Raw genomic sequence first — 26,729 nt, 5'->3', positions numbered from 1 at the left:
TTCTCCTCTGACTATCTGATCAAACAAATTGCATTTTAATACTTTGTATAAGTTATCGAAGTTGATTTTTGTTTATTCAAATAGGCTCATTGATGCAAATTTGTCACATCATTTTTAATTGTCACATAATTTGTTTCATTTTTTATTCCAGATGCAAATGAAGAAGGTCACCAGGGTGCCCCAATTATTTTGAAATATTTTTTGTGGACTGATAAATTATCAATTTACATTAAATTGAATCCTTCCCTGGCAAAATATGTGAAAAGTTAAAACAAATTTTTTGTGTTACAAATACGGTAAACACTCAAAAATATAGCGGTTTATTTTACTGATTCAAATTTCCTAATTAAGCTTTAAGTTGAGGTATCACTTACAATAAAATAAAAAGTTAAACATTTTGATGGTATCTACTGAATGTAGACTTGGGAGATGTAGTGATGAATACAAGAATCTATTTGCTCTTGTCAACCGTCAGGCAATGTAATACATCATTTAGCTGAACAGCTATATGGAAAAACTGGAATTTATAATGATTTTAACTTGGTGTATTTAAGTAACTGGTATCTTATACCTTAACAGTTTTTGAATGGATTTTTCAGAGAATGTACTACCACAGTCAGTGGTTCTTCCCAAAACACAAGGGTAGAGGACACGTGGTAAGTGGGTGAAGGGAAATCTCACACACACACACACACACACACACACACACACACACACACACACACACACACACACACACACACACACACACACACACACACACACACACACACACACACACACACACACACACACACACACACACATATGCACAGACGCATACACGCACCTGCAGCTGCTTCACACTTTAAGATCTCCTCCTCAAAGAGATCATCTGGTTCCATCTCTTTATTCAAAATATCCAGGCGGCCATCAATGAACTAAAAAACAAAACAAATGTTGGATCAATTCTTAGATATTATTTGATCAAAATATATGATATTTAACATGAGGAGGACTTCACACCTGATTTATTAGTAATTTCATAAACCAATATACAATTCTATGCATCTGCATGAATGGATGTCAGAGACATTAATTAACAAAAGCAGAGGGCAGTAAATAACATCAAGAACAGCATTACCTGTTTGAAGGACTGTAAATGAATGGCACTCTGCAGGAACTGCCTCATACTGGCAGACTTGTGATCTAGAAACAGCTCCTCACTGAACCACATCTCACCCTCCTGCAAAGAGAGATAGGCACAAAAATACACCTAGGCATGAAGAAGTGTCCATGGAAAGGACCAAAATAGAAATGTAGGGAACACATCCATGGAAAAGTGAAACAATACATTTAATAAACTATTAATCATTTACTCTTCTGGTTTCATTTTTATTATGAGACGTAATAATAAGCCTTTTGGGTGATTGACCTTGTGAGCCTGCAGCGCGTCCCTGTAGCCTCCAAACAGAAGAGCCTGAGCTTTCAGGAAGGCCCTTGAGACACCACAGCCAGGAGACACGGCCTGACGCTTCAAACACGCCTTCAGCCCGGACATCTGGACACATGTGTACATTTATGTAGAGCGACAGGAAACATGTGAAGAGGAGGAGAGGGGGCTGAAATCCAGCCAAAGCCCCTGACCGTCTTCATATCACTGAAACTGCAGCTTTTAGGACATTTCCAATGCAGGGACTTTTACAGGCACCATTCAAGAAACTTGAATTTATTCACTCATACACATACTTTACATTTTTATGACTTTCTTTGAAACAATTTTGGGAGTTTTTGGAGAACTCATATTGAGACTTTTTTGACATATTTTGACCTTTGAAAGACGGGTCACATATTGGGATTCGAACCCGGGCCCCATGGATGAGAGACTGCTGTCATAACCATTAGAATGGAGGATGTACATGCCATAAAACTTTTACGACATACTTTAATACTATGACTTTTTTCACTTTTTTTGACACACGATACTGACTTTTCTTTTTTTTACTTTTTTCGACATACTATTCTGACTTTTATCACTTTTGTTCGACATACTATTCTATGACTTTTTCTGGCATACTATACTATGCATTTTTATTGTTTTTCAGCAGTCAAAAATTCAACATTTCTATGACTATGAAACAAAATGCAGTTTTAGCCCATTCCCAACACAAATAAAAACATGATCGACAACGAAACAAACACAGTATTACATTCCTGGTCATTTTTTAAACTTGCATCAGCACAAATGTAAATTGAGGAGACAAAAGAATTATCTTGGCAAAATGGCAGACATTTACACATAAACGATTTGACATCAGGATAGAAAACACCGACTTCAAGTCTCTTTTTCGACATAGTATACTATGACTTTTTTCGACATACTGTACTATGATTTTTTACTTTTTCAACAAACTATACAATATTTTTTCTAATCCTTTAGACGTGCTATACTAAGACTTTTTTCGTCTTTATTCACATACTATATTATTACTTTTTACGACATACTATACTATGACTTTTTTCGAGTCCTTTAGTCGTTCTATCCTATGACTTTCTTCAACATACTGCACTATGACTTTTTTTGACATACTGTATTATGACTTTTCTGGAGTTCTTTCAACATACTATATTTTGACTTTCTTCAAAATACTATACTATACATTTTTTGACGTACTATACTCCGACTTTTGTCGACATACTATACTATGACTTTTTTCGAGTTCTTTGGACATATTAAAATACTGTACTATAACTTTCATCGACTACTATACTAATACTTTTTCCAATATACTATATTATGACATTCATTGACATACTAAACTATGACTTTTTTCGACATACTATACAATGACTTTTTTCGTACATATTATACTATGATTTTATTCCAACATACCATACTATGACTTTTTTATGACTTTCTTCACCATACTATATCATGACATTGATATGTTTTTTCTTTTATTCAACATGCTACACTGCCTTTTTATACATTCTTCACTTTAATGTTGCAGCTGGTAAAGGTGCAGGTAAACATTGTAGACGTGTGCAAAGCAGACAGATGCAACAGACGGAAGGACGGAGGAGTCGGTCCCTTCAACTAAGAAGAGATAAAATGGGTGAGCAGACGGTCCCCCTCCCTTTTGTGCTGCAGTTGCCAAGCAACATGAGGCTGGAGTGAAAATGTCGGAGAGAGGCTGCTGCATTTTATGAATGAAATTGGAAAAAAGAAAGGAGCCAGGGGAGGGGAGGGGAAAGAGAAGGCCAACACACACACCAATGCAGTCGTTCTAGTGTGCTCCCTTCCTCACTAGCCAAGGTGGAAAGCAGCTGTGTGATTAAGATGTGGCGATTACCAGAGAGTAGCACTATGTCCACAAACAAACTTTATTAAGCCCATCACAACCCCCATTGTTACAAATACTGAGGCAGAGAATATATACTATATAATAAGTACAAAATGAAAATATGCCTTCTCATCTCAAAGACATTATAAGCGCTGAGAAAACATTATTTACAGTTAGCCTAAACCATCTTAACTGCAATCCAGAATCCATTTCTCCTTCACCTACATGTTTTGTGCATCATTAGAGACGGACGTTTTATGTCACATTTTTAAAGAGCAATAACTGAACTGGGACCTGTTTGAAGAGGCAGGTTTACAGAGTTATATGATAACTCAAGGGTAAAACTTTCAAACACAAGCTTGTATTCAGCATAAGCCAAGATTTTTAAATTATTATTATTATTTATATTTTTTTACACAGACTCCTACTCCAGATGCTACACATTTACATAAGACAAACTTTCACAACAATGAAATGCTTTATTATAAGCAGCTAGTGCTACATACGGAGCACTGCCCATATCAGTGCTTAAGAGGACACAATGAACAGCACAGTGCGGGTACCAAACACATCTGAACGTCAGTGTATGAGTATGACTTGGGCTGTGAGGATTTGGCGGTCTTAAAACAGCCCCACCCCGAGGACTCAAAACATCCTCTGGCTCAGCTTTGACATTGTCTAAGACAGTGATACAGTAAAATAAGGCAAAGCTGGTTGTGCAGGCCTGTGTGTGTAGTGAAAGAGAAAGAACAAGAGACAAACAGTTTGTAACAATGCCAGATTCATCCCATTCGTGTATGCTGTATGAAAATAATGTCCTTGCTGCCATATCCATGCTGCCCGTTAACGTAGAAACATCCATGGCCTTCTTGTCCAAATGTGCAATGTGCACTTTGCAATGTGAGAGAGTATAGAGATGAGAACAACCTCTTGTCCATTTTCTTAATCTGATGATTTTTACATGCAGTCCATGGAGTTGTCCGGCATCAGCCCAAGAGGTGGCATCTTTCCTGGTATGCAGGATGGAGGGAGCATGCCGCTGATGTTGGGGGACGGGTCGACGTTCTCGCTGTCCTCCATCAAGTGAATAAAAAAAAGGCACCTTTTCCATGTACAGTATAGATCGTACAGAGAGCCTACACTAGTGAGTCGTGGCCAGTTTTGAGTTAGCTACTGTTGCACTGGCGTATATTAATCCAGCTGGTATGTCATACAGGGATCCTTTAATCAGGCTTTCTAAAAAGCTGGGACATGATACTGGAGTTTCAAGGTCTAGATTAGAAGCTAAATAAGTATCTCTCCCTGAGAATAATCGAACAAAACTGCAGTTTTTGATTATTTTTATTATCAATTATCTATTATTCTTGTGATTAATCAAACATCTGTCAAATATTTAAAATTTCCAAAATTGGTGTACATTGCCCATGAAAATATTTTCGTGTATAAAAGGTGTTAGACTTGGGCAATTGAACATATATATCAGCTATTGGTTGGGTTTTCATTTCTGCCGATTTTTTTATTTTGCCAATAAACAACACCAAAGGTTAACTGGTTTTAACCCCAGTGTGTACATGCTACTGCTCTCCTGCTGTCTCTCCCCGAGGTTTGCAGCAACTCGTTAAGCTGGTCCGTTGCTACAGTAACGTAATGTGATCAACCAATCAGCATCACGGACAAAACTCCGTAGAACGTCAACGAACCAATCAGTGCAGGCAGGAGGCGGGGCGCTGTCCATAAACAACTGGTCAAATGAAATATCACTATTTAGCCCCAAAGACAGCTAATGTATTGGTATATCGTCGAGCAGCACAGCATGCTTATTCATTATTTACATTCACCCCATCTACCCGCAAAGTATAAGTTACCACTGAAGCAGAACGCGCAAAGAGAGGCAGCTAGTACTCAATAGCTAACATACAACACAGAATAATATAGCTGGTGTTACACGTTAACGTGAGCTGAAAACTACACTCACCTTCCGCCGGAACTACGTCACTCTCTTCTTCTTCTTCTTCGCCGTCTTTATTTCTGACATCCAGCTACGCGCTGCTGCCCCCAAGTGTTCATTTAGTTAAACAACAGATCAAAATGCATAGCTCAAATGCGTCTGTGCAGTTTGAGGCGTGGATTAGTGTCTAATGTTATATTTAGTTCAGTTACTCAGGCTAGAAAATACAAATAAATATTCTGAGTCTTAAGCTCCTACCCCTCGTTGAAAGTCTATGTTCAACTTCATTATAGAGGAAACAGACAGTGATGACAAGTAGCTATATTAAATAAAAGTCTGTATATAATTACAGACCATGAGATAAAAATTATTTGTTTTAATCAAGACAGGGATAATTGATGACATTGTGATCTAAATATCAGCTATATTACAGCTGCAGTTCTCAATAATTGGTAATAAAAATAATTATAATAATAATTAATTGGTCAACTTTCTATGCATCACCCCCACTGAGCTCGCTCATCAAACTTTATTAAACTTCTACTTCAAGTTGAACTTATCAACATTTACCTTAAACAATTTAACAGTAATCACTTTAATCTGTAAAGAAGACGCAGATAAGTTTAAGACCATTAGATTTTAATCAATACAGTGAAATATTGTCGGCCCTTATAACCCATAGCAGGGAAAGATTTACATAAAAACATTAAAACAATTAAAAAGAACACTTTATTTCCTTCAGTTTCACTACTGCTGACATCCAAAGAGTTGGTACTGCTGGACCATCTCCTCCATGCCCAAACAGGTAGGTCTGTGTTCATCAATTTGACACTCTGCATCTGTGGGCCAATACTCAATCCAGGTTCTCTGTCCGAGTATATACTGATACCTGAGGAGAGCAAAAAGAAAAAGGCATTGCTTCTTTATGTGACCAGTTAACTGTAACATGCTGGAACGTAACATGACAAAGCCTCCTCCCTCCTTATGTACATTTAATCCCTCTGTCAATAGCAACAGTTACACATTAACAAGAGTACAAGAAAGGCTCACTTGATTTAGTAATAGAAAGCAGTGAAACATTTAAACACACACACCACACACATTCACACAAAGAACAAACTTACGACTGGTCTTGGTCATCTCTGTGCATATCTTTGGATGCGCCCATGATAAGGTATGTATTGCCTGTTCTCAGATCTAAAGGCTCCCTGCAGTGCGGAGGACTGAGGAATATGCGCTGTTTATTCAGAGGACCCACGTCGGAGTTTCCTGTAATTAAAATATAAGAGAACATAGAAAAGGTAAGGATTGAATGCATTGCTAAAGGTGCAATACAACACATTAGTGATGTATTCTCACATATTACCATCGCCACAGTGGAAGCATGTTTCATGAAATAGTTGGACATACGCTTATTCGAATTCTTGCAGATATTAAGATAGATACCTCCATTGATACCACTCTCATGACTTTACAGCAAGTCATGAGAGAGGCTCTGTACAAAGGTAACAAAATCCATCTACTAGCAACTCTAATATACTCTGTTTAATCGAAAAATAAATTGTAAAAATTACAATTCCCCGCTTTAAAGGGCCAGTGTGAAGTAATTAGGGGGAAATATTGACAGAAATGAATATAACATTAATAAGTATGTTTCCTTCAGAGTAAAATCACCTGAAACGAAGAATTCATGTTTTTGTTACTTCAAAATTAACCGTTTACAGTATATGTAAATAAGGAACAGGTGCTCTTCATTGAGTCCGCCATGTTTCTACGGTAGCCCAGAACGGACAAACCAAACACTCCAGATGGAGCCATTCTCGTCGACCACCGTAGTTCTCCTACACGTCTGACACATGGGGAAAGGTGTACTGACTAAGCCCTAAACTTAGTAGTACTGGTTGTTGATTCCGTTTATAGTTTCCGACGTGCGCCCAGCGCGCTCCAATTACCGCAAAAACGAAGACAGTTCAGTTTATTTTGCTGGTTTATTTTCCTTCCAATAATACACAGCCGCAATAATTCTAACTCAAAATACATGTAACAAAACAATAAACCCGAATTCCTCACTAAACTAAGATGCATTAACACACGGGGACACGGGCACAGTCGAAAAACTGTTTGCTTCCCCATCAACAACCACCTGTGATCAGGTTCAATCAGGTTAAATGCCTCACTCTGCTGACCCGAGGTCAACTGAACCACACAGCCCCCTAGTGGCACGGGGTAAAATTACACGAAAATAAAGCACATTTAATATGGCTCCTACACACCAGCCCCTAATTGCGTCTGCTAGAGCAATTACACCAACAATTTTAAATGAGCCATGAATACCAAAAAAAATAAATAAAAATTAAAATATATATGTGTATATAAAGCTCATTTTTAAATGGGAACCAATTATTCCTTAGCTTCATTAAACAAGCATATTTTGGTTATCGGTCGTTCAATGATATTTTTTTTTTTTTTTGGTTTTTAAACGAACCACACGTACTAGACCTCTTTTATCAGGGAAGGTTTCCAGAACTCTTCCTAGCATCCATGACCCACGTGGTGCTGTGGAGTCTGCAACCATGACTAGGTCTCCAGGAACAAAACTCCTCTTCTCCTGGTTCCATTTTTGACGCTCCTGTAAAAGCGGGAGGTACTCACGGATCCACCTCTTCCAAAAGAGATCCGAGATGTACTGGGTTTGTTTCCATCTTCTCCTAGCATAAACATCCCTTTTGTCGAACAGTCCCGGTGGGAGAACTGGTTTTCCTTTGAGTAGCAGCAGATGGTTTGGCGTCAATGCCTCAAGGTCGTTAGGGTCCTCAGATAGCCTTGTGATGGGGCGATTGTTGAGCATAGCTTCCTTTTCCTTCCTAGCCTTCTCCTCCTCCTCTTTCTTAATAATTTCCTCATCCTCTCTTAGCCTCCTTTCTTGTTCCTCAAGCCTCCTCTTTTCCTCCACCAATCTCTCAAGTTCTTCCTGTTCTGCAGAAGCTCGGTCATTGAAGTCATAGTTATATTGGCTAATTAACAGTTCTTCAATATGGTCAATGGCAATTCTATTTGCACAAAATGAAGGGTGGTCACTTCCACAGTCGTCACTTCCCCCTAACGGGCCATTTATTACCCACCCCAGTAGGGTTCTGATCGCGTAGGGTCCATCTTCACCTTCACGACTGTTAATGACCTCCCAAGGCTCCATCAACTTGGAGGCGTTTGTGCCAATTAACAGATCCACGTCAGCGTTTATGTGTTGAATGTTTACATTGTCTAAATAATGCCATTTTCTCAGCTCCCTTTCACTGATTATGTTGGCTGTAGAGACGGGCATTTCTTTCTGGGTAAACACTTTGGGAAGTGGATAGAAGCTCTCACCAGACAATCCGGAAATCTCCAGACTGTCAACGATAGAACTTTCTATTGAGTTGTTATGGCCCAAGGTGCGGATATGAATTTTGAATTTGCGTCCTTCCATGTTCAACCTGTCGACAAGCTTCCTGGTGCAGAAAGTTCCTGTACTCCCTGGGTCCAGAAAAGCGTAGGTTTCAATAACCCTGTTTCCCTTTGCGCACTTCACCTTAACAGGCAAAATGGGAAGAATACCATTGCAGTGGCCAGCCCCTGTAAGACCCCAAGCGGAGGATGTTGTGCGGCTCTCAGATGTTTTTGACCGCTCACTGTTCTTCCCATCCTTTGAAGAAACCCTTTCTTTCTCTTCAATGTGCAAAACACTGGGGTGCGTTGGTTGCACTTTTTGCAAGTGATGCGCCTGTCGCAATTCCTGCTCAAGTGTCCTGTGCACAAACAACTGAAACACAGACCTTTCTCCTTTAGATAGTCCAGTTTCTCCCTGTGTGGTTTTCTTCCCAGTTTAAAACATTGATCTAAAACATGACCACCAGCAGCACAATACTGGCAGAAGACAGAAGTAGTTTTAGTGAAGGTGGTCACTTTGCCGAGAGCCTTTTCCCTCTGGTCACCATCTGGTCTGCTGCATCCGTCCTCATTCCTGTGAGTGTCTGCTTTATATCCATCCTCAATGACCACCTGTGTTGCAAAGCTGTTTCTTCTCAGCTGTGGCGTCACCTGTATCTTGCTCACTTTTGTAGCTCCTTTGAGCACAGGTGAAGTGTCCTGTATATCACCAAAGACTGGATCTGAAATGATTCTGACCTGGCACTCAATGAACTTGACAAGGTCTGAGAATCGTGCCCTTCGACCAGTTTTCTCCAGTACGTCACATGCCTTTGCTCTCCACTTGTCTCTTAGTTTATACGGAAGCTTCTGACTAAGAATCTTCATGTTCGCTGGCATGTTAAGTTCCTCCAAATATTGAAGATCTTCCATAGCGTTGGAACACTCACGGAGGAAAAGCCCATAAGCTTTGAGCGCTTTGGTGTCTTCAGCTTTGATGCTTGTCCATCCTGTGACCTTTTCCATGTAGGCCGCTGTTATTTTGAACTCATTTCCAAAGTGCTCCTTTAGTAACCTTTTAGCGACAGCAAATCCTTTGTCTGCAGTCATGTGAAGGCAGCTGCGTACAATATCTCTAGGCTGCCCCCTAGTGAATTGTTCGAGATAGTACAAACAGTCTCCTTTACAGCCAGTCTTTGCTTCCACGCAGTGCTCAAATGCCCTCATAAATGTGTTGAACTGCAAAGGGTCTCCATCATAAGTTGGAATTTCTCTGCGCGGCAGCAGATGTGATGTTTGCATTTGAACAAGGAGAGCCGTTATGTCATTCTGTTGTTGCAGCAGATTGTAAAGACCTGCTGTCTGATTTTGGTCTTGCAGGGGTTGCTGCACTTGTTGGCCTAGAGTGGGTTGAAAGCTTTGACTGAATGTTGGCATTGATTGCAAGTGAGGCAGTTGAGAGCCATGACTGACAGTTGGCTGTGGTTGTGATGCAAAATGCATGGACAAAGATGCTGAAACGATTGAAGTTTCAGCATTGCATTGTTGTGGTAAAGATTCACGCTGCTGTGCGGGTGGAGCCACATATATTGAGGCCTGTGGATTGAGAGAGGTGAGCTTAGATCTAGCCCCTTTTCTGAAGTAGGAAGCCATTCCATCAGATTGCCTTGAATGGATGCTACTCCCCATCTGTAGCACTGCTAGCTTAGCAGAAGTGGCAGCTATCTCAGTGTCCAGCTCAAGCTTCTCCCTTTTTCTCCTCCAGAGAAGTTCCTGCTCCTCCAAAGCATGTTTAGCCTTTAAAGCAGCAGCTCGGGCCAAGAGTGCGGCCTGTTCCGCCTCTGCCCTGCGTCTGGCTGATGAAGTGGAGAATCTGCTACTTGACGATCTGTTTGAGCCATGGTGCCTTGACTGCACATTTGAAATGCTGTCTTGAGGTCCAATCTCATTTTCACTTTGGACAGTTTGAGATTGTTCAGTTTGACCCAGCAAATCATCATTAACCTCATCATCATGATCATCACCCACTTTAGTAGCTGGACAAGCAGCAGTGTCAGACAACCATTGATTTGTACCCACAAGAAACTCCTTTACATTCAACATTTTAGCTTGGTACCATATTTCATGTTTGCTTGCTTCCTCAGCAGGCAATAAACCCAATAAAGATGCATGCACCTGCTGTATTGTGTTACACAACTCATTAAAAACGGTTAACTCATTTTCAACCTTATTCACATGTTCTTTATCACCCATGAATTTAAGAATAGATTGTTTTACTTTAGACAGTTTACCAAAGTTAGACTTTCTTTCCTTTTCTAAAAAGCTTATTTTTTCCAACAAAGCTTTATGTGTTAATTTACCCACACGTTTTTCAGTTACAGATTTTACCTCTGCACCCGCAAGCTCAGTCTCAAGGCCCAGTTGGCCTGTTCCCTCTTCAGCCATAATGACGACAAAGTCAGTTGGCTTTATTAGTCCGCAAAATAGTTTGTGTTGCGCAAACAACTCGTCTCGACGAGAAAGTTATTTTTAGTCGGTTGCGAGTCTGCTACCAATGCATTGGGTTTACGCGAATGTGTGCACACAAATTACCATGGCCATTCATATCAGCGCTGATCCACACATACCCCAATCGAGCGTTGGCCGGCTTTGATGAATGATGTCCCGGTGAGATGATGCTGTCGCTGACCCGTAGCTCACTCCGGTAGCTCCAGCTCCGTTAGCGATCGGCAACTCCAAACACAGGGGCGGCTGGCCCATAGTGGGCGATAGTGCACCGCCCTCCCTCACATCCGTGGTTTCCAAAGAAGACGTTAATCCACAATGTAACAAGTCGGCGTCCTCTTGGTGAACGTTCTCCAAATCGAAGCAGTTTTTCGACCTAAATGTACTGACTAAGCCCTAAACTTAGTAGTACTGGTTGTTGATTCCGTTTATAGTTTCCGACGTGCGCCCAGCGCGCTCCAATTACCGCAAAAACGAAGACAGTTCAGTTTATTTTGCTGGTTTATTTTCCTTCCAATAATACACAGCCGCAATAATTCTAACTCAAAATACATGTAACAAAACAATAAACCCGAATTCCTCACTAAACTAAGATGCATTAACACACGGGCACACGGGCACAGTCGAAAAACTGTTTGCTTCCCCATCAACAACCACCTGTGATCAGGTTCAATCAGGTTAAATGCCTCACTCTGCTGACCCGAGGTCAACTGAACCACACAGCCCCCTAGTGGCACGGGGTAAAATTACACGAAAATAAAGCACATTTAATATGGCTCCTACAAAAGGTTTCCGTTGGTTGAAATCTGCAACCTCACTGCTAGATGCAGCCAGATCCCACAAACTGGCCCTTTAAGACTGGACCAACCAGTAACTTCCTGGAGTGTCCTCTTGTTACCTGGCAATGGGAGCTCATTTGGCTGACTGCTACAAACATGTGAGTGGAACCAGTCTTCTCATCAAACCCTCTGCCAAAGAGCAAATATGCACATGTCCCAAAATGAGAAATACCCACCTTCTTTGATGACTTCCAATACCCGCACTGTGTAAACATCTCTGGACAAACCGTCTGTAAACTCTTCCAGTCTCACTTTGTACACTGAGGACAGACAAGTTGCAGATTGTGAGCAGAGTTGCTTACTTGCTAATCTCTTTCTCACACCAACACACATTCTTTTGTATAAAAGTGCTGTATAAAAGCAGTCACGCTCACTTACCAAAATCTATTTTATTGTTCACCTCAGTCTCACAGATCTTAGCTGTTCGCTGATCGTTGGTGACTTTGTCCTTCTTCTGCATACTGCAGTTCTCTGGAAACACACAATGCACAAAGTAAAAACATGACTGATGACCTTATAAAATAAGCACATGTGGATGTGAGAGGAAGAATTGATGGGTGAAGCTGTACCTAAATCACAATTTAAGTAATTATTTAGCTAGACTGAGGTCTGATCCTACAGGTGCTTGTTGCCTCTGACAAAAGTTCAAATGATTATGTAACAATCTGGTGATTTACTGTAAACCAGTGTTCATTTTGGAAGCTATTTTTATATTTAGTTTTGTTAAGCATTCACATGGAATCAGTCAGACCGTAGACGCAGACACACGCAATCTAGATGGCACTGGAAAAACAAACCAACAGTCAGATGCAATATGTTGCCATGGTGATGGAATAAAATATATTAAATAAAAGTATTTAATGTCTAAAAATTCATGTAGCTATAAAATGCAGCTTTCTCTTCATATTCTATTGAAAACTTAAAGAACTTTGTCCTTCCGTGAGGGAGCTACAAAACATCTGATTGTAAATTCCCTCGAGAATGATGTCAAAAAGTTTAAATGTTTTATGTTTGGACGGCAATGATGTCTGCCGTTACCGTGACGGTATTCTCTGGTGGCCTCACCTAATTTAACTCTCCTGCTCTCGTCCACTAAAATGATATCCGGTTTGTCGTCTTCCGTCTGCCTGATTGCATCTGAATGCAGCATTTGTCTTAGTCTTAAGATGAAAATGCTTATTTGTTTTAATCACCTTCGAGGCCTTTTCATCCTTCATAGTTTTCGTCGACGACAACTTTAAATGTTTTTGTCTAGTTGAAGACAATGAAATATCAGTTATGTCAGCTATTTTTTATAGTCCAGCAAAAAAACAATATTTTTAAAATTTTAGTCAAACTTATTGCACATAAGATTTTATCATGGCATTATCCGATCGAATGACTAAGAATGCAGCTCAGTGGAGTCGCCCTCACCGGGCCCATTATGGAAGCCAATGCCCAAGTCCCAACATGCAACATTCTGTGTGTGTGTGTGTTGTGTGTGTGTCTAAAACAGAGAGAGTAGTTTTACATCATCCTGTTTACCTTCAGCACATGTGCATTCTTCATTTCTACAGAGCCGCATTAGTTGTCCATCTTTCATCTCTGGATGGTAGAATTTCACACAATGTGTTTCTGAAATGGAAAAGAAAGATATTAGAAAAGGACTCTGTGGCAGCTGCAGTACGTCATCGACTGCTTATCCACAGTGTTGTCTTCTCTGACATCTATTGGCAGCAAAGTACATGGAAGCATCATATGTTTCTAAGTGACTGAGACTCACGGTCATAGTATTCATAGACAGACACAGTAGCTGGTTGAAGGACGCCCACTTTCATCGTCTGATGGACCCTAAAAGTGATCTCATCAGGTCGTGTGTGAGAAACCTGTGGACAAAGGTAAGATGGAGATGAACAAACAAAGGATGACACGGAGAGAAAAATGATAAAAGGCAGGAAACAGTGATGTCTTACCTTGTCCAGGTAGATGATGAGTGAGCCTCTTTCGGACAGGACTGTGTTCATCTCATATTTCGCAATGGTGCGAGCACGTCCTTTGTTCAACTACACACACACACACACACACACACACACACACACACACACACACACACACACACACACACACACACACACACACACACACACACACACACACACACACACACACACACACACACACACCATCAGAAAACTTTCTTGACCATAAAAAACAACTTGTTTCTCCTTATAATCACAACTTGTCAACATCAGTTCTTACTAGGTCCAGGTCATTTGTGTTAACAGTGAAGCCAGTTAGCAAGCCAATATCCAAGATTGACATGGATGCATCGGTGTCCTTGTCCTTATACCTGCACCAAGAATAGACAGAATAATGAAATAACGGCATAAAGGAGATGGAGAGAAAGAATTATGTTTATTATGTTAGAAAATGTTCTATGTACAGCCATGTTACTGCAACTCTGGTCAGTATGACATCTTTATTGTACTCACAAAACCTCTATTTTCAGCTTGTATATCTTCTCTTCCTCATCCATTTTCTCTGCAGGAGAAAAAGAGATTGAGTATTTTGTTTTTCATGAGGTCGGGATCTTGGCAGAAACAAACTGATGTAAAGACAACAAATGAACAGAAAGAGAGGGAGTGCACCACATTACCTGGGATGAGCTGCACAGACATGTTAAACTTCTGACAGTCACTCTCCTTTTCTTTAGGCAGAGCGTAATACAGCGACACCATCTGTCACATGGATAAAAGTGCCTCGTTCAATGTGATAAACTAATAGAAATGGGTCTTGAAAATAAAGAGTTAAAAATGTATTTGGTCTCATCTGAGATTCAAATAGGACAATTCAACAATCAACAGATGATAAAACTCAGGATATGAAAACATATTGTGCTTACTGTCAACGTTGCTTCTCCTGAGCCGGTGGCTGTCACCTTCACATTCTGGTTAATATCATTAATCTGTGGAAATTGAAATAAACACACACACACACACACACACACACACACACACACACACACACACACACACACACACACACAGACAGACAGACAGACACAGACAGACAGACAGACAGACAGACAGACACAGACACACACACACACACACACACACACACACACACACACACACAGACAGACACACACAGACAGACAGACAGACAGACAGACAGACAGACAGACAGACAGAGTCAGGGATCAGCAGAAGAAACCTAGGGGCGTGATTATATGTACGAGCCACAGAGTATGTTTGTGTGTCTTCTCACTTTAGATGTTCTGGTGGCGTAGTGGTTGGCCTTGTTGAAGTTGTACTTGTCAGGCCTTGACCTGCCCGGCAACAGGATGTCCACATTCAGATCATACTCTGGTTCTTTAGCATTGGTCCAGTACTCTGATATTGCCTGGTACACTATTATGGTAGCCTAGAGACAAAAAAGGTGAGAAAACAAGCCTTAGAAATAACAAGTTCAAATTAAACATAGGATTTAGGTATCGAGATGTTGGGGGAGGGGTCTGTGTTACCTGAGTTGATCCATAGCCTCCGCCCACCTTCTGCTGCTTGTTGAACCATCTCACAACAGGTGCGGCATCTTCAAAGAGCTTTATTAACAGAAGGCAAACAAACGGTTGACATTTCCTGTGGTTGCATACGCATTGAAAAATAGTAATCAGTAATAATTTTGTGAAAATAGAGAGATGTCCTGATTCTGGTACAATTATATTTAAGATTGTAACCTGTCAGTTTCCAAAGTTTCCAAGACTACCAGAGAGCTTCTGAGTCTGATTTTTCCTGTTATGGCACAACCAAACTGCTGCTACTTGAAACTTGAAACCAACATTTCAAGGCACTGACATTACTGAGACTTCACTGACTTTTGTTTCTAAACCCTGCACCTTTTAAGTGAGGCAACATGGATGATGACTGAGCTGTATGGTTTTTGTAGCATGACATCCTGGTGATCCCACACAAGAGGGAGATGCTCACCTTGGCCTTGACCAGAGCAAGAAGAGCATAAGCTGTGGCCTCCAGAGTGTAAACGTGTCCTCTAGGTGTGTGCCAGTGGGTAAACTCTGAGGAAGACGCACACAAACAGCTTTTTTATTACAATGCTGCACATGGAACAAGTTTATTCACTGATAATTCCCCAATCCCTCGTTTTAAAACGTTTAATGTTATAGAAATAAAAGAAAAAAGTAAAATTTCCTGTATTTCAAACATTTTAACTAATCTTCCTTTCTTTCTACAAGAGCACAACAATGAAAAAGAGTTTTTTTTTAATCTCCAATACAGATTATTGATATTGGAGATATTAAAAAATCTAATATTTGGTATAACACTCAGTGCAAACAAGCATTTCCGTTAAAGATCGCTTTAATTTGTAATTCAAAAACAATTCCTAATAGATGTACTGAGCAGGACACTTTATATACTCTAACCTTGTGAATACCTAATACACTTCTGTAAGTCTTTGGAAAAAGCCTTAAATGTCAATTCAGATGGACAACCTATGTAAAGAAGACACCGTCTCTAAATCATCTAAAACATATATTTGCAATTTTTGCACTGAACGAAAATAATCCAATAATATCGACCATACCATTTTGTTGGTCGGGGTCTAATAAACTTATTATAGTAATTATTAGTAGATGTGTAATACCTAAACACTATTACTTAGACTCTGCTTCTGAATATTAGTTTAAGAATATTGCTGTGTGACCACACCTGGGGAAACAAACTTGTAGAGGATCTCCCGGTTCAGTTTGTCTTCATTGGCCAGGGCATATGACGTCATGGCAACAGCATATGGGTTGACTAGGCTGGGCAGACGCCTTTCCAGATAGGCCACTGCTTTGTCTATACTCCCTGGCAGACTCTGGATGAAAAAAGAAAAGACAGGTAGGAGAAAGGAGAATGAGAAGAGAACGGTAGGATAACAGTAATCCATCCATTTTAAATATCCAATTCTGTAACATTTGATCCTGGGACATTAGCTGTCCACCCTCTCACCCTCTCCTGTGTCTTATGAGCTAAACTGAGTCGCCCTCAGTTACAGTTACTATTTGAGTGTGGATTTAATGCGCCATGGAAATGCCAAACCAAGGGTTGGCAGCAAATGCTGACATTTTAAATGTGTAACCTGTTCGAAAGAATCATTTTAGCACAATTGAACATTCGGTGTTGTTAACAACTGTAACTAGACTCCACAGGTCTGTCTACCTGCTGAAGGAGTTTTGTGGTGACACAAGGGCAAAGATATAAGGAATGGATTAAACATTGTGTCTATTCGCTCTGAGGTAAACTGCAATTGTTGCATGTCTGTTAAACACTACCTATGGAAACATGGCTTTCATTACCTGATTACATAAACCAGTGGGGCTATTGGTTACGGTCATTAAAGTGTCTCCTGACTAGCACTTTCCCTGTGTATTATTTCTTGACTGAAGGTTTTTGGTAACTAAAGTCACTCTATGCGGCTGTTTATTGTTTTAAGTGAACTCCAGCAACCCCAGCAAACATTACCCAAGACAGCTTTATGTTATAAATATAGCTAAGCTAAACAGCTAAGTTAATATAATATATACGAACATGTATACAAACATGTATGTATGTGTGGCCATATGTGTGCAAAGAGAAATCTGAAGAGCCCTTAAAAAGTATTTTTGTCATTATTCAAAACTGCATGTGCTGTGCAACAGTAACTAAGAGAGGCGGGACTTTGCAAAGGCTGAGCTGCTACATCATCAGAAAGCGTTGTTTCGGCCATCACTAGTCTCAAACCTGAAAAATTAAGAAATAAAAGCAGTGAAATGAAAAGAAAAATCATCGTATAGAGATGAGGTACTCACATTAACAGTGGCGGCACATAGTGTGCGTGACTCCTGCATGGCAATGAGGCAGAACGCCGTCATGGAGGCATCTGAATCTGCGCCGCGAACATCACCCTACACATGTACGGACACAAACATGTTGATTTATGGAAGGTTCTAGCAGAAAGAATTGATGTTAATTGAATCAGTTCACGTACATTCATCTCTCCGTGGATCAAATTTCCAACTTCTGTAAACTCGCCATCAGGTTTCTGTGTTTTGAGAATCAGAAACTGAATAGCTTCACAGATGTCATTGTTCTGCACCGCCACCAGACTGTTGGCCATGGCGAACACCTTGGCAACATAGGCTGTCAGCCTTAGAGAGGAGAGGAGACGTTTAATTTATTTTATTTGCACATGAAATACACCATCATCACAGAGAGAGACTTTTAAGTAAAAGGAGGATGTGGAAACATTCGTATGCATGAGTTCTTGGATTTTTGAAAGCCTCACCAGGTACTACTTGCGTATGTGGGATACACAGCAAAAGACCCATCAGCTTTACGGTAAGCGAGCTGGTTCCGGTAGCCTGGACACAAACAAGAACGCACAACCAGTTTGAGGAGTCCTGGTACATTTTCCTCCTGTGATAATTGCATCTTTTAAATTATTCTGCTGGCATAGGTTTCTGTTCGTAGTTCAACTTATATAGTCTGTGTATTGCATTCAGACCATTAATACTAATTGTCTCTAGCGTGGGTCTGTGGGGCAGGGAAAGCATGCACTGCTTTCTGCCATACTGTTTTCTTTTTATTTATATCACTTATTCAACGTAAGAAACTTAAAAATCCCACACATGGGAGCATCAATAAGACTCCTGGTATCTGTGCCAATACCTACCGGTCTTGATGTGTGTGAGGGCTTCATCACGTTTCTGAAAGCCCACAGTTTCCCACTGGTTAGTTTTGTCCAAATAAGTTGCTGCAATGACTGGTAGGGTCATGCCTATCATGTTCTGCTCTCCACAGCCCCCGGGCTGTTGGATCAGACTACCCATAGAGTTTCCACTAACGGCGTTCTCCACCAGTGTAGAAACTTGTTCTCTCCCTGCATAAACACACAGAAACAGAAAAGAAACTAAATGTTACAAATCAACACAAAGAAACATCTAAAGAAACATGCAAAGGTCCCCCACGTCCAGTGAGGTGATCATTTCTCACTAAGAACAATGCCAATCAACACCAGTTCATTTTACAGGCACTATATAACATAACGTACCCAAATATAACATTACATCTCACCTGTCACAGAGATATGTGTGCTAGTAGGTGTGTCTGGAACCAAATCTTTCTCAGGAATTCCACTGTTGAGAGTTTCCTCTTGTTTACCGTCTGAAGGGGAAAACAGTGGGCAAGTTGGAGGATCAATTTGCAAGTGATAAAAACACAATATCACCAAATTACTATATAATGTATCTGTTTATGGGTAAACTCACCTTGACCTATATTAGAGGGGTTTAGAATTATAATCTGAGGAGATTTGACGAGTACACCTGCAGGCTGGAAAAACAACAGTTAGGACAAACATTACAACTCAAAACTATGTTTTAGTAGTCTGCTGGTGTATAACAAAAAACAATATGGCTTGCTTGTTAAAATGTTCTCTTCATTTTGAAAAGGCTGATAGAGTACACATATGCATCAAGGTTAAGCCTCTGATAAAGTGTGTTTCCCTATGCTGACTTTAACATGGGAGATTGCTGTTTCTCTCACCACCACCCGCAGCATCTTCATGATTCCATCATTGAGCGACGAATCTCTCACAGCTGCTTTGACCTCAATGCGGAGTTGTCCTTCTTTCATGGGAATAATAACGAATGGCACGGATCGTGTAGTTTGAGGCCCAATTTTGACCTCCTGACGATACTTCCCACGTTTAGAGGCTGAACTGCACACATGCTCTTCCTCGATCAGATCCACGCGCACCTTGAAAACAGGGCAAAGATGGAGAAAGAGAATGAAGTGTGTGCAGCTGATGATCAAAGATGAAGACCCCCGTTGGGTGGATAATGGGAACAATAGTAAAAGTCAGTTTTATTTTTGGTCACCTACCAATGATGCATCCCTAAATTTAATTTTTTTAATACTTTTTATTGTTACGCATGGGACCAACCACCATTCATCCAAGATTTGTATGTCGGTCCAATATTTACCGTTGTTTTTGCACTTTTGTTTGAAATGGCTTAGAGAAATATATCTTGGTCACATTGGCTGTGGCATGAAACACCAGAGCAGAGGAACTCAGACTTACGGTGGCTTCATCGGGGCTGTAGTTGTGGAGGATGGCCTTAACTTCCAGCTGCTCTCCACGGACAGCAGAGTACGGCAGCTTAAGATCAATGAAGAATTCCTTCCGGACGATTACCTCTAATGGCTCGCCAACACAGATTCCTTTAAGATGAGAGGGATGAAAAAAAGGGGAAAAAAGTGATGAATGAGAAAAAAGGCAGAGACAGAAATGTGTGAGGGATTGGAGAGGTTAAAAGATTGAAGTCACTGAATCCTCACCGTGAGTTTTTGACAGGCTAATTCCAGTGAACTGCCAGGTTGTGATCGAGTCTTGCAAAGGAACATTTCTCGTGAACGTTGTCGTGTCACTGAAACAAAGAAAAGTGTTAACACGCTGAGAGCTAAAGGGTAGCTTGAAATCATAGTGGTGTCAGAGTGAAGTAATCAGTATATTTTGCGTGTGCATATTTCAGTTGACTCACCAGTTAGGTGTTTGTGGAGGACAAGCAGGTAGTTTGATGTCGGACCACAGCCAACTCTCAGGGAACTTGGTGCGAGAAACAATTTCATTGCTGTCCATGTAACTGTTGTCATCCTCCTCACCTGAAGTGTCATTGATAAAGTTACTATTTTTATTCTTTATGACCATGAATAGTAGCCACTCAGAGCTTCAACCCATCCCCATGTGCCCGTCTCTTACTGCGAGCCAGTCGGAGGCTATCCTCCTTCCTGTCAGCTCGCTGGGTTTCCATCTCCTTGCAGCAGTGCAGGAACGCCGTGACACAAGCTTCACCGTCACTGATGTACTCGCTGCGCCTCTCACATGTGTATGAGAGGAGGGTTTCCCTCATGGCATCCAAACAACAGTCACGCTGCAGCTGTTCTTTATATTGACTCACTGGGAAGAAAGAGGGTTGTGGAGGAGAGACAGAAGTGAGAAGATACAGACCACCAAGAAGAATTGGGAACTGGTAAGGCAAATTAGAAATATTAGTTGTGCTTCTTTAATAAACATGCCCTCATAAATTAGATCTTTGATTTGAAGAAGAAAAATCAAATAAACATAAAAAAGTAAATGGGACAAGGAGGGTAAAAAACTGACAAGAAAGGAGGGCATTTTAACAAATAAACTCAATAAAGTATGAAATAAAAACAGTTTCAGCTCACTTTTATCTGTCTACTAATACATAGCATGGCAAAGACGAGAACTGTGGATGTCAACGGGACAAGCTGTCCAATGACAAACATTGTAAAACCCGAGTGACTGAAGATGACTAATGAATATTTGTTTATTGGGTAGTTTAGAGCTTTGGTTCTTACATAAGCTGGTTGTGACCTCCATGATAGTAACGGCTCGTTTCCTCCTGCTCGGGGCCGGACATTTCAATTCTGGAAACACAAGAAAGATTTTATCTTTAAAAGGTTTGACCTAGACTTGATTTGTGCTTGGTATAATTGATGTGAAACTATTCAATTCAGAGTGAGGTCATTAATCTGGTTGGACACATGGACAGGATGAGGCTGTGAGAAAATTGGATCTACAATAGCACATACATTTGTCAAAAGGTTAAAACATTGTGTAAAGGCTTTGTTATAATAAAATACTTAAGGCACATTTTCTAAAACCCCTAACAGAAGGGAGGGACCATGATTCCCTTATGTAGCTACACAATAGTTCAAATGGAAATACCTCAAAGCTTCAGTTCAACCAAAAACATGTCATCTAATTTAAGTCAGGTAGTATTTGGCAGATAGTTTTGGTTTTATTTGCCCAGAGTTTAAGATATCAGTTTAGATTCTGGCTCTTTATTTATGTCGCTCGCACCTTTAAAATAATTAAACTACACAGCCACAACTGATTTAAGAAACTGGGACTCTGAAAAACTATTGACATGTCAAAATACTGAAAAAGGTGAGCAAGAAATATAATGTAATTTCAGTTTTCAGGTGCTGTTCTTCTACTGTCCACTAGATACTTACTCCTAATAAAACACTGGAATTATGGCGATGAATAAAGGACTATGTGCCCATTGATACAATGTATAAACCTAAAGAGGGGGTTGTATGTTCAGGGAGGGGGAGAGTAAAGTAGTGTCACCTTGTCTGTAGGGAGTCCCAGAAGCCGTGCTGGACTCAAACAGCAGCCCAGCATCGTAAAACACACTCATACTGTCCTTCCCTCCACCTGGTGTGCAGCCTGTGTCGTGCTTCTCTACGATGTCCCACACCTGAGCAGGTCGAGGTCATTCCCACACACACAAATACAAAAAACAAGACATAAGGTTACAGTATGCAAGTTAAACAAACAAATCATAAACTCACATGTCGGATCTCATATGTACACACGAACTCATGCAATGTATTTGCTGCAGGATATTATTATTTGAATTTAACAAACTTGAAAGCTAACATGCGTCATTTTCTTTATACATGGCTTTTTTAATTAAACCCCTTTTCCAGAGATAAATGTGAAATAAAGAAATTGCCTTTTTCTGGGTGAGACGGTGCTTGTTGTTTAGGACGTAGACGCCTTTGTCAACGGCCACCAGTCCCACCGTGGCCTCTGGATCTCCTGTGACCTTCAGACCAAACATCCTGCGGGGCTCATAGGACGGATTGGGTCTTGATGATTCAAGCCTCAGCTGAATGTGAACGGGAGGTCAATGATTGAGACATGCAGTTCTGTAATTTGCTAAAGCAGTTTCATTCATAAAAAATATGTCTGAGAAATGACAAATAACTTTGTCAGCTTGTGTGTGTGTTTTTTTTGTTGGCCCACTTGAATTCTACCACATCAGTGTTGCGTGTCTCACCGAGCCCATGCAGGAGTCCTTGACGTCCACCCAAACAGAGTCTGACACCACTTCATTGCCGTTTGTGTGGTAGTAGGCTATGATGCGGAACGATGGCAGCATTTCTTTGTTAATGGGAACGATCAGGGAAATGAAAAATTGACCTTTTGTCTTGAAACGGCCACTGGTCACCATCTGACCTCTGCTCAAGATCTAGGGACGCAGGTTTGAACATCAGCACTTATCAGACAGGAGTGTATAGTTACAGGAGTAATATATGTGCACACATGCACAGGTGTAAAATATCTCTCACCAGGTATGTGATGTCAGTGTCATGCCTTTCCTGCCGGTTGAGGAGGAGGTTGATTTTCTTGTTGTCTCCTAATTTCAGCTCAGCTGTATCCACATCTGTAAATGTGACATATTGAGATAAAACACCCAAAATATGTAGTACGTGGTGCACACTTTTCCACTGCTACCTCCTCTTTTGTATCATCTGATGTTATTTCAGGACGCCCCTCACCTATGTGGATGTAGTTATTGCTTTTTGTTGTATATGGGAGAGCTACCATGGTGGCTGATGCTTGTCTTTCATCGCTGATATCAGGATTCTTGGTCCTTGCCTGAAATTAAAGACACACAAAGGAAGGCATACACACACAGTTGAATAAATAATATTTGAAGAGTGCCAAGTCTCTCCTATCTCAACCTATCTTAGCTGCTCAATAGAATAGAGTGAGAAGATTTTACACTGACAAGATGAAGTTCCCCATTCACATACTGTTCAGTTAATGTGCGAACAGATGAACAATGGTGGGAAGATGCTCTGCTTTATTTCACCTCAAACGTCAAAAATATTTGCCAACGAAAACTGATTTTTAAAAAAAGGGTTAAAGATGTCAGAGACTCACAGTGATTTGCAGTCTTGTGTTCTGTGTCGCTGTATTGATGGTAAGCCTTGCCAGGCCATTGGCTGCGGTGAAGCCCTCCACATTGCCTGGATCCACCACCACACTCAAGCCTTGTGCCGGACTGTCGTCAGGATTCGTAACTTCAACCTGTTGATAGAAACTGCTGAATCAGAAAAACAACTAACTGCCTCATAGAAACACAGCTTTTTAAAGGTCAAACTCATGTTATTAGATAAGTATCATGACTACTTTTATGGTGACCCTAACTGTTGATCGACAAATAAAAATTTTCTGTTTGTCAAAATCTGCCTTAACATCATTATATAAATTAATGACAAAACACTGATCCAATCAATAACAGTTTCAAAGACAGCATTATGCAGCATGTGACTTGCACATTTACAATATACTGCCCGCTGTGTTTTCTGAGAGTGACTATATTTCAGTATTGTTGTGTTTTCTTTATTTTTTTCTTTATTTAAATAGAAGTTAATCAATTTTATTTCATTCCGAACATGTAACAAATAATAAGAAACACGAATAACTTCATATTATATGTCTGGAAAGGAATAGGCTTACCCCTTTCTATAATTTAAATAATGAACTTAATATTTAACATATATACGTATAAATAATCATCTTAATGTAAAAAACAATAACAACGACAACAAGCGTCACAGTCCTGTCAGAGACAAGGCCCTTTCCTCAACCCTGTACCTTTAAAAAAAAATGTTCCATACATCTTCTTGAACTCATTTGTATCTGTTCTTTGCTTAATTTCTCCATCTAAACCCCTCCATGAATTCATCCATCAAACTGAAATACATTTTCTTGTATGTAGCCCAGAAGTCCCAAGCCATAAGACAAACATATGCTGTCAATTCATGTAAATGCAAATAAGTGCTTTACCGCAACATCGAAGGACATTCCTGGTTTGAAGTATTTGGGTGTTTTCCTGAAGTGGATGGTGTAAGGTGATTTGACTATCTGGATGTTTCTCAACTCTGCCTCCACCATTTCACTACCTGTGTGTTGATGAAGAAACACAAACACATTCACACACAAACTGATTAAAAGAGTAAAAATGTATCTTGATATCTTTGTTTTCTATCCTCCCCTCGTTCTTGTTTGGGGATAATCAGACACTTATAACCGTGGTAGTTAGCTGGTAGTTACTTTGATCAAACACACTGAAAAGGCACAAATAAACAGTTTCTCTATCTTACCGCTGTCCGTCAGCACACTGACGGCCACAAATATGGAGGTCCCCTCCAGTTCATTGATGTTCGGGTAAGAATTTGTGATGTGTTCTCTCTTCAGTGTGACCTCTCCAATACCTCTGTTGATCTAATGGGACATAATATAAAAATACATTTTCAAATAGAGTTTAGTGTGTGGCAGACGCCAGGGAGGGGTGGTGATTGAGGGGAGGTATGTGGCAGCATGCTGGCTCCACCCCCAAGCTTTACAGGGACTGCCTCCCTTAACGATGCAAGCCTGAGGTGCATTAGGCAGGAGTGCTTGGGGATAAAAGGGAGCATGCAACCACATGGAGGGAAGCCTACTATGGAGTGCCTCTGCGTGAGCCTCTGCGAACTGTGTGTGGCCAAAGAGTGCAGGAAACCTGAACATTGACAGATTATTTGTGTACCGACCGCTTTGTGTGAGAACCCTCCCGGTGACGACCCCTGGACTACGGACTACGGACTACGGACTCTGGATTACCCTTTTCCCCACCCTGGTGACATTTATTCGTCTATGTTGAATAAACCACCTTATTGAACTGCTCTCGGTGTGTGTATCATTTGACTTGGTGGCGTGGAAACCCCACACCCACTGGCCCGCTACACGTGGTGGAGAATGCGTGCTTGTAGCCAAAACCAAGTCAAATAGATAGACCAACACAGGGACAACAATGGAAGCGTTGATGAAACAGCTAGTGGAAGTGAGCATGGCGCATCAGGCTACGACCCGGGAGCTGGTGGGAGCGCTAGCAGCCGGACATGGCGGCGTGGCTGCAGGCGCTACAGCTTCCCGTCCTGCCCCCAGCAGGTTTCTTTTAAAGCAGACAGAGACTGATGATATAGAGGCATACCTCAATACCTTCGAGAGGACGGCGGTTCGGGAGAAGTGGGATCCAGCACAATGGGCCAGCCTACTCGCACCGTTCCTGTCAGGCACAGCACAGAAGGCGTATCAGGACCTGACGGACGATCAGGCGTCTAACTACGAAGGGCTGAAGAAGGAAATACTACGCCGGTATGGATACACGTTGATAAGTAGGTCACAGAGGTTTCATGATTGGACTTATGATGCAACGGCGTCGCCGCGCTCACAAATGCACGATCTAATTAGGTTGGCCAAAGGCTGGCTGACGGCTGCCCCACTGACGCTTACGGCCACAGAGAAGGTGGTCATGGACAAATTCTTGCGGTCCCTCCCATACGAGGCTAAAAAGTTAGCCAGCCAAGCTAACCCGCAGAGCGCAGATCAGTTGGTGGAGTTGGTGGAAGGTCACCAGGCGGCTGTGGAAGTCCTACGCAGTGGACGTCCACTGAGGGGGGAACCCAACCCTCGCCCAAAGGAGCAGGAGCGGGAGCGGATAAGGACGGAGGACCACGGCAGGATCCCGGCCAGGGAGACGCCAAGAGCCAGCCCCCCGAGACGTCGGCCCTTCCTGAACCCAGACAGCAGAAAGTGCTACGAGTGTGGCGAGCCGGGACACATCTCATGGACCTGTCCGAGTCGTGATGTCTCGATGCCGTCGGCATCAGCTGGTGAGTTAACAACCGGGCGTCCCTGCAGATTGCTGACGGTTTGCTGGGGGGAGGAAAGTGGTCCTTCCCCAGTCACTCCGGTGAAGGCCAACGGAAGGGACACGACAGCTATGTTGGATTCCGGGAGTATGGTGACCCTGATCCGACC

General features: G+C 41.3%; 2 protein-coding genes across 2 annotated transcripts in view; both read right to left on the bottom strand.

The window, feature by feature from the left end:
- Positions 1 to 829: 829 nt before the first annotated feature.
- Positions 830 to 5,354, bottom strand: LOC129116351 (DENN domain-containing protein 1B-like; the record flags this gene model as incomplete). Its single annotated transcript, XM_054627277.1, has 4 exons — positions 5,299 to 5,354; positions 1,415 to 1,540; positions 1,124 to 1,225; positions 830 to 920 (listed from the first exon to the last, which is right to left on the bottom strand). Coding segments are annotated over exons 2-4 (319 nt in total), but the record flags the coding sequence as incomplete, so codon positions are not given.
- Positions 5,355 to 5,893: 539 nt separating this feature from the next.
- Positions 5,894 to 26,729, bottom strand: part of LOC129116350 (complement C3-like) — a 29,367-nt gene continuing 8,531 nt past the window's right edge. Inside the window, exons 9-43 of the mRNA XM_054627275.1 lie at positions 25,031 to 25,151; positions 24,714 to 24,829; positions 23,805 to 23,951; positions 23,417 to 23,516; positions 23,207 to 23,301; positions 22,915 to 23,106; positions 22,588 to 22,743; positions 22,200 to 22,329; positions 21,422 to 21,490; positions 20,802 to 20,999; positions 20,584 to 20,704; positions 20,381 to 20,469; positions 20,124 to 20,263; positions 19,586 to 19,798; positions 19,309 to 19,372; positions 19,115 to 19,204; positions 18,714 to 18,920; positions 18,327 to 18,402; positions 18,030 to 18,189; positions 17,851 to 17,946; positions 16,727 to 16,877; positions 15,989 to 16,074; positions 15,526 to 15,603; positions 15,270 to 15,425; positions 14,902 to 14,964; positions 14,656 to 14,737; positions 14,492 to 14,540; positions 14,259 to 14,349; positions 13,973 to 14,062; positions 13,783 to 13,885; positions 13,545 to 13,634; positions 12,399 to 12,491; positions 12,197 to 12,280; positions 6,396 to 6,540; positions 5,894 to 6,160 (exon numbers count right to left, since the gene is read on the bottom strand). Of these exons, the coding sequence (XP_054483250.1) occupies positions 6,019 to 6,160; positions 6,396 to 6,540; positions 12,197 to 12,280; positions 12,399 to 12,491; positions 13,545 to 13,634; positions 13,783 to 13,885; positions 13,973 to 14,062; positions 14,259 to 14,349; positions 14,492 to 14,540; positions 14,656 to 14,737; positions 14,902 to 14,964; positions 15,270 to 15,425; positions 15,526 to 15,603; positions 15,989 to 16,074; positions 16,727 to 16,877; positions 17,851 to 17,946; positions 18,030 to 18,189; positions 18,327 to 18,402; positions 18,714 to 18,920; positions 19,115 to 19,204; positions 19,309 to 19,372; positions 19,586 to 19,798; positions 20,124 to 20,263; positions 20,381 to 20,469; positions 20,584 to 20,704; positions 20,802 to 20,999; positions 21,422 to 21,490; positions 22,200 to 22,329; positions 22,588 to 22,743; positions 22,915 to 23,106; positions 23,207 to 23,301; positions 23,417 to 23,516; positions 23,805 to 23,951; positions 24,714 to 24,829; positions 25,031 to 25,151 (4,083 nt within the window). The 3' untranslated portion in view covers positions 5,894 to 6,018. The remainder of the gene's footprint in view (positions 6,161 to 6,395; positions 6,541 to 12,196; positions 12,281 to 12,398; positions 12,492 to 13,544; positions 13,635 to 13,782; positions 13,886 to 13,972; positions 14,063 to 14,258; positions 14,350 to 14,491; positions 14,541 to 14,655; positions 14,738 to 14,901; positions 14,965 to 15,269; positions 15,426 to 15,525; positions 15,604 to 15,988; positions 16,075 to 16,726; positions 16,878 to 17,850; positions 17,947 to 18,029; positions 18,190 to 18,326; positions 18,403 to 18,713; positions 18,921 to 19,114; positions 19,205 to 19,308; positions 19,373 to 19,585; positions 19,799 to 20,123; positions 20,264 to 20,380; positions 20,470 to 20,583; positions 20,705 to 20,801; positions 21,000 to 21,421; positions 21,491 to 22,199; positions 22,330 to 22,587; positions 22,744 to 22,914; positions 23,107 to 23,206; positions 23,302 to 23,416; positions 23,517 to 23,804; positions 23,952 to 24,713; positions 24,830 to 25,030; positions 25,152 to 26,729) is intronic.

This window comes from Anoplopoma fimbria, unplaced genomic scaffold (genome assembly GCF_027596085.1).
Source record: "Anoplopoma fimbria isolate UVic2021 breed Golden Eagle Sablefish unplaced genomic scaffold, Afim_UVic_2022 Un_contig_8362_pilon_pilon, whole genome shotgun sequence".
Taxonomy (NCBI): Eukaryota; Metazoa; Chordata; class Actinopteri; order Perciformes; family Anoplopomatidae; genus Anoplopoma; species Anoplopoma fimbria.
Note: the sequence above shows the minus strand (reverse complement) of the source record. Positions and strands in the feature narration are given on the sequence as shown.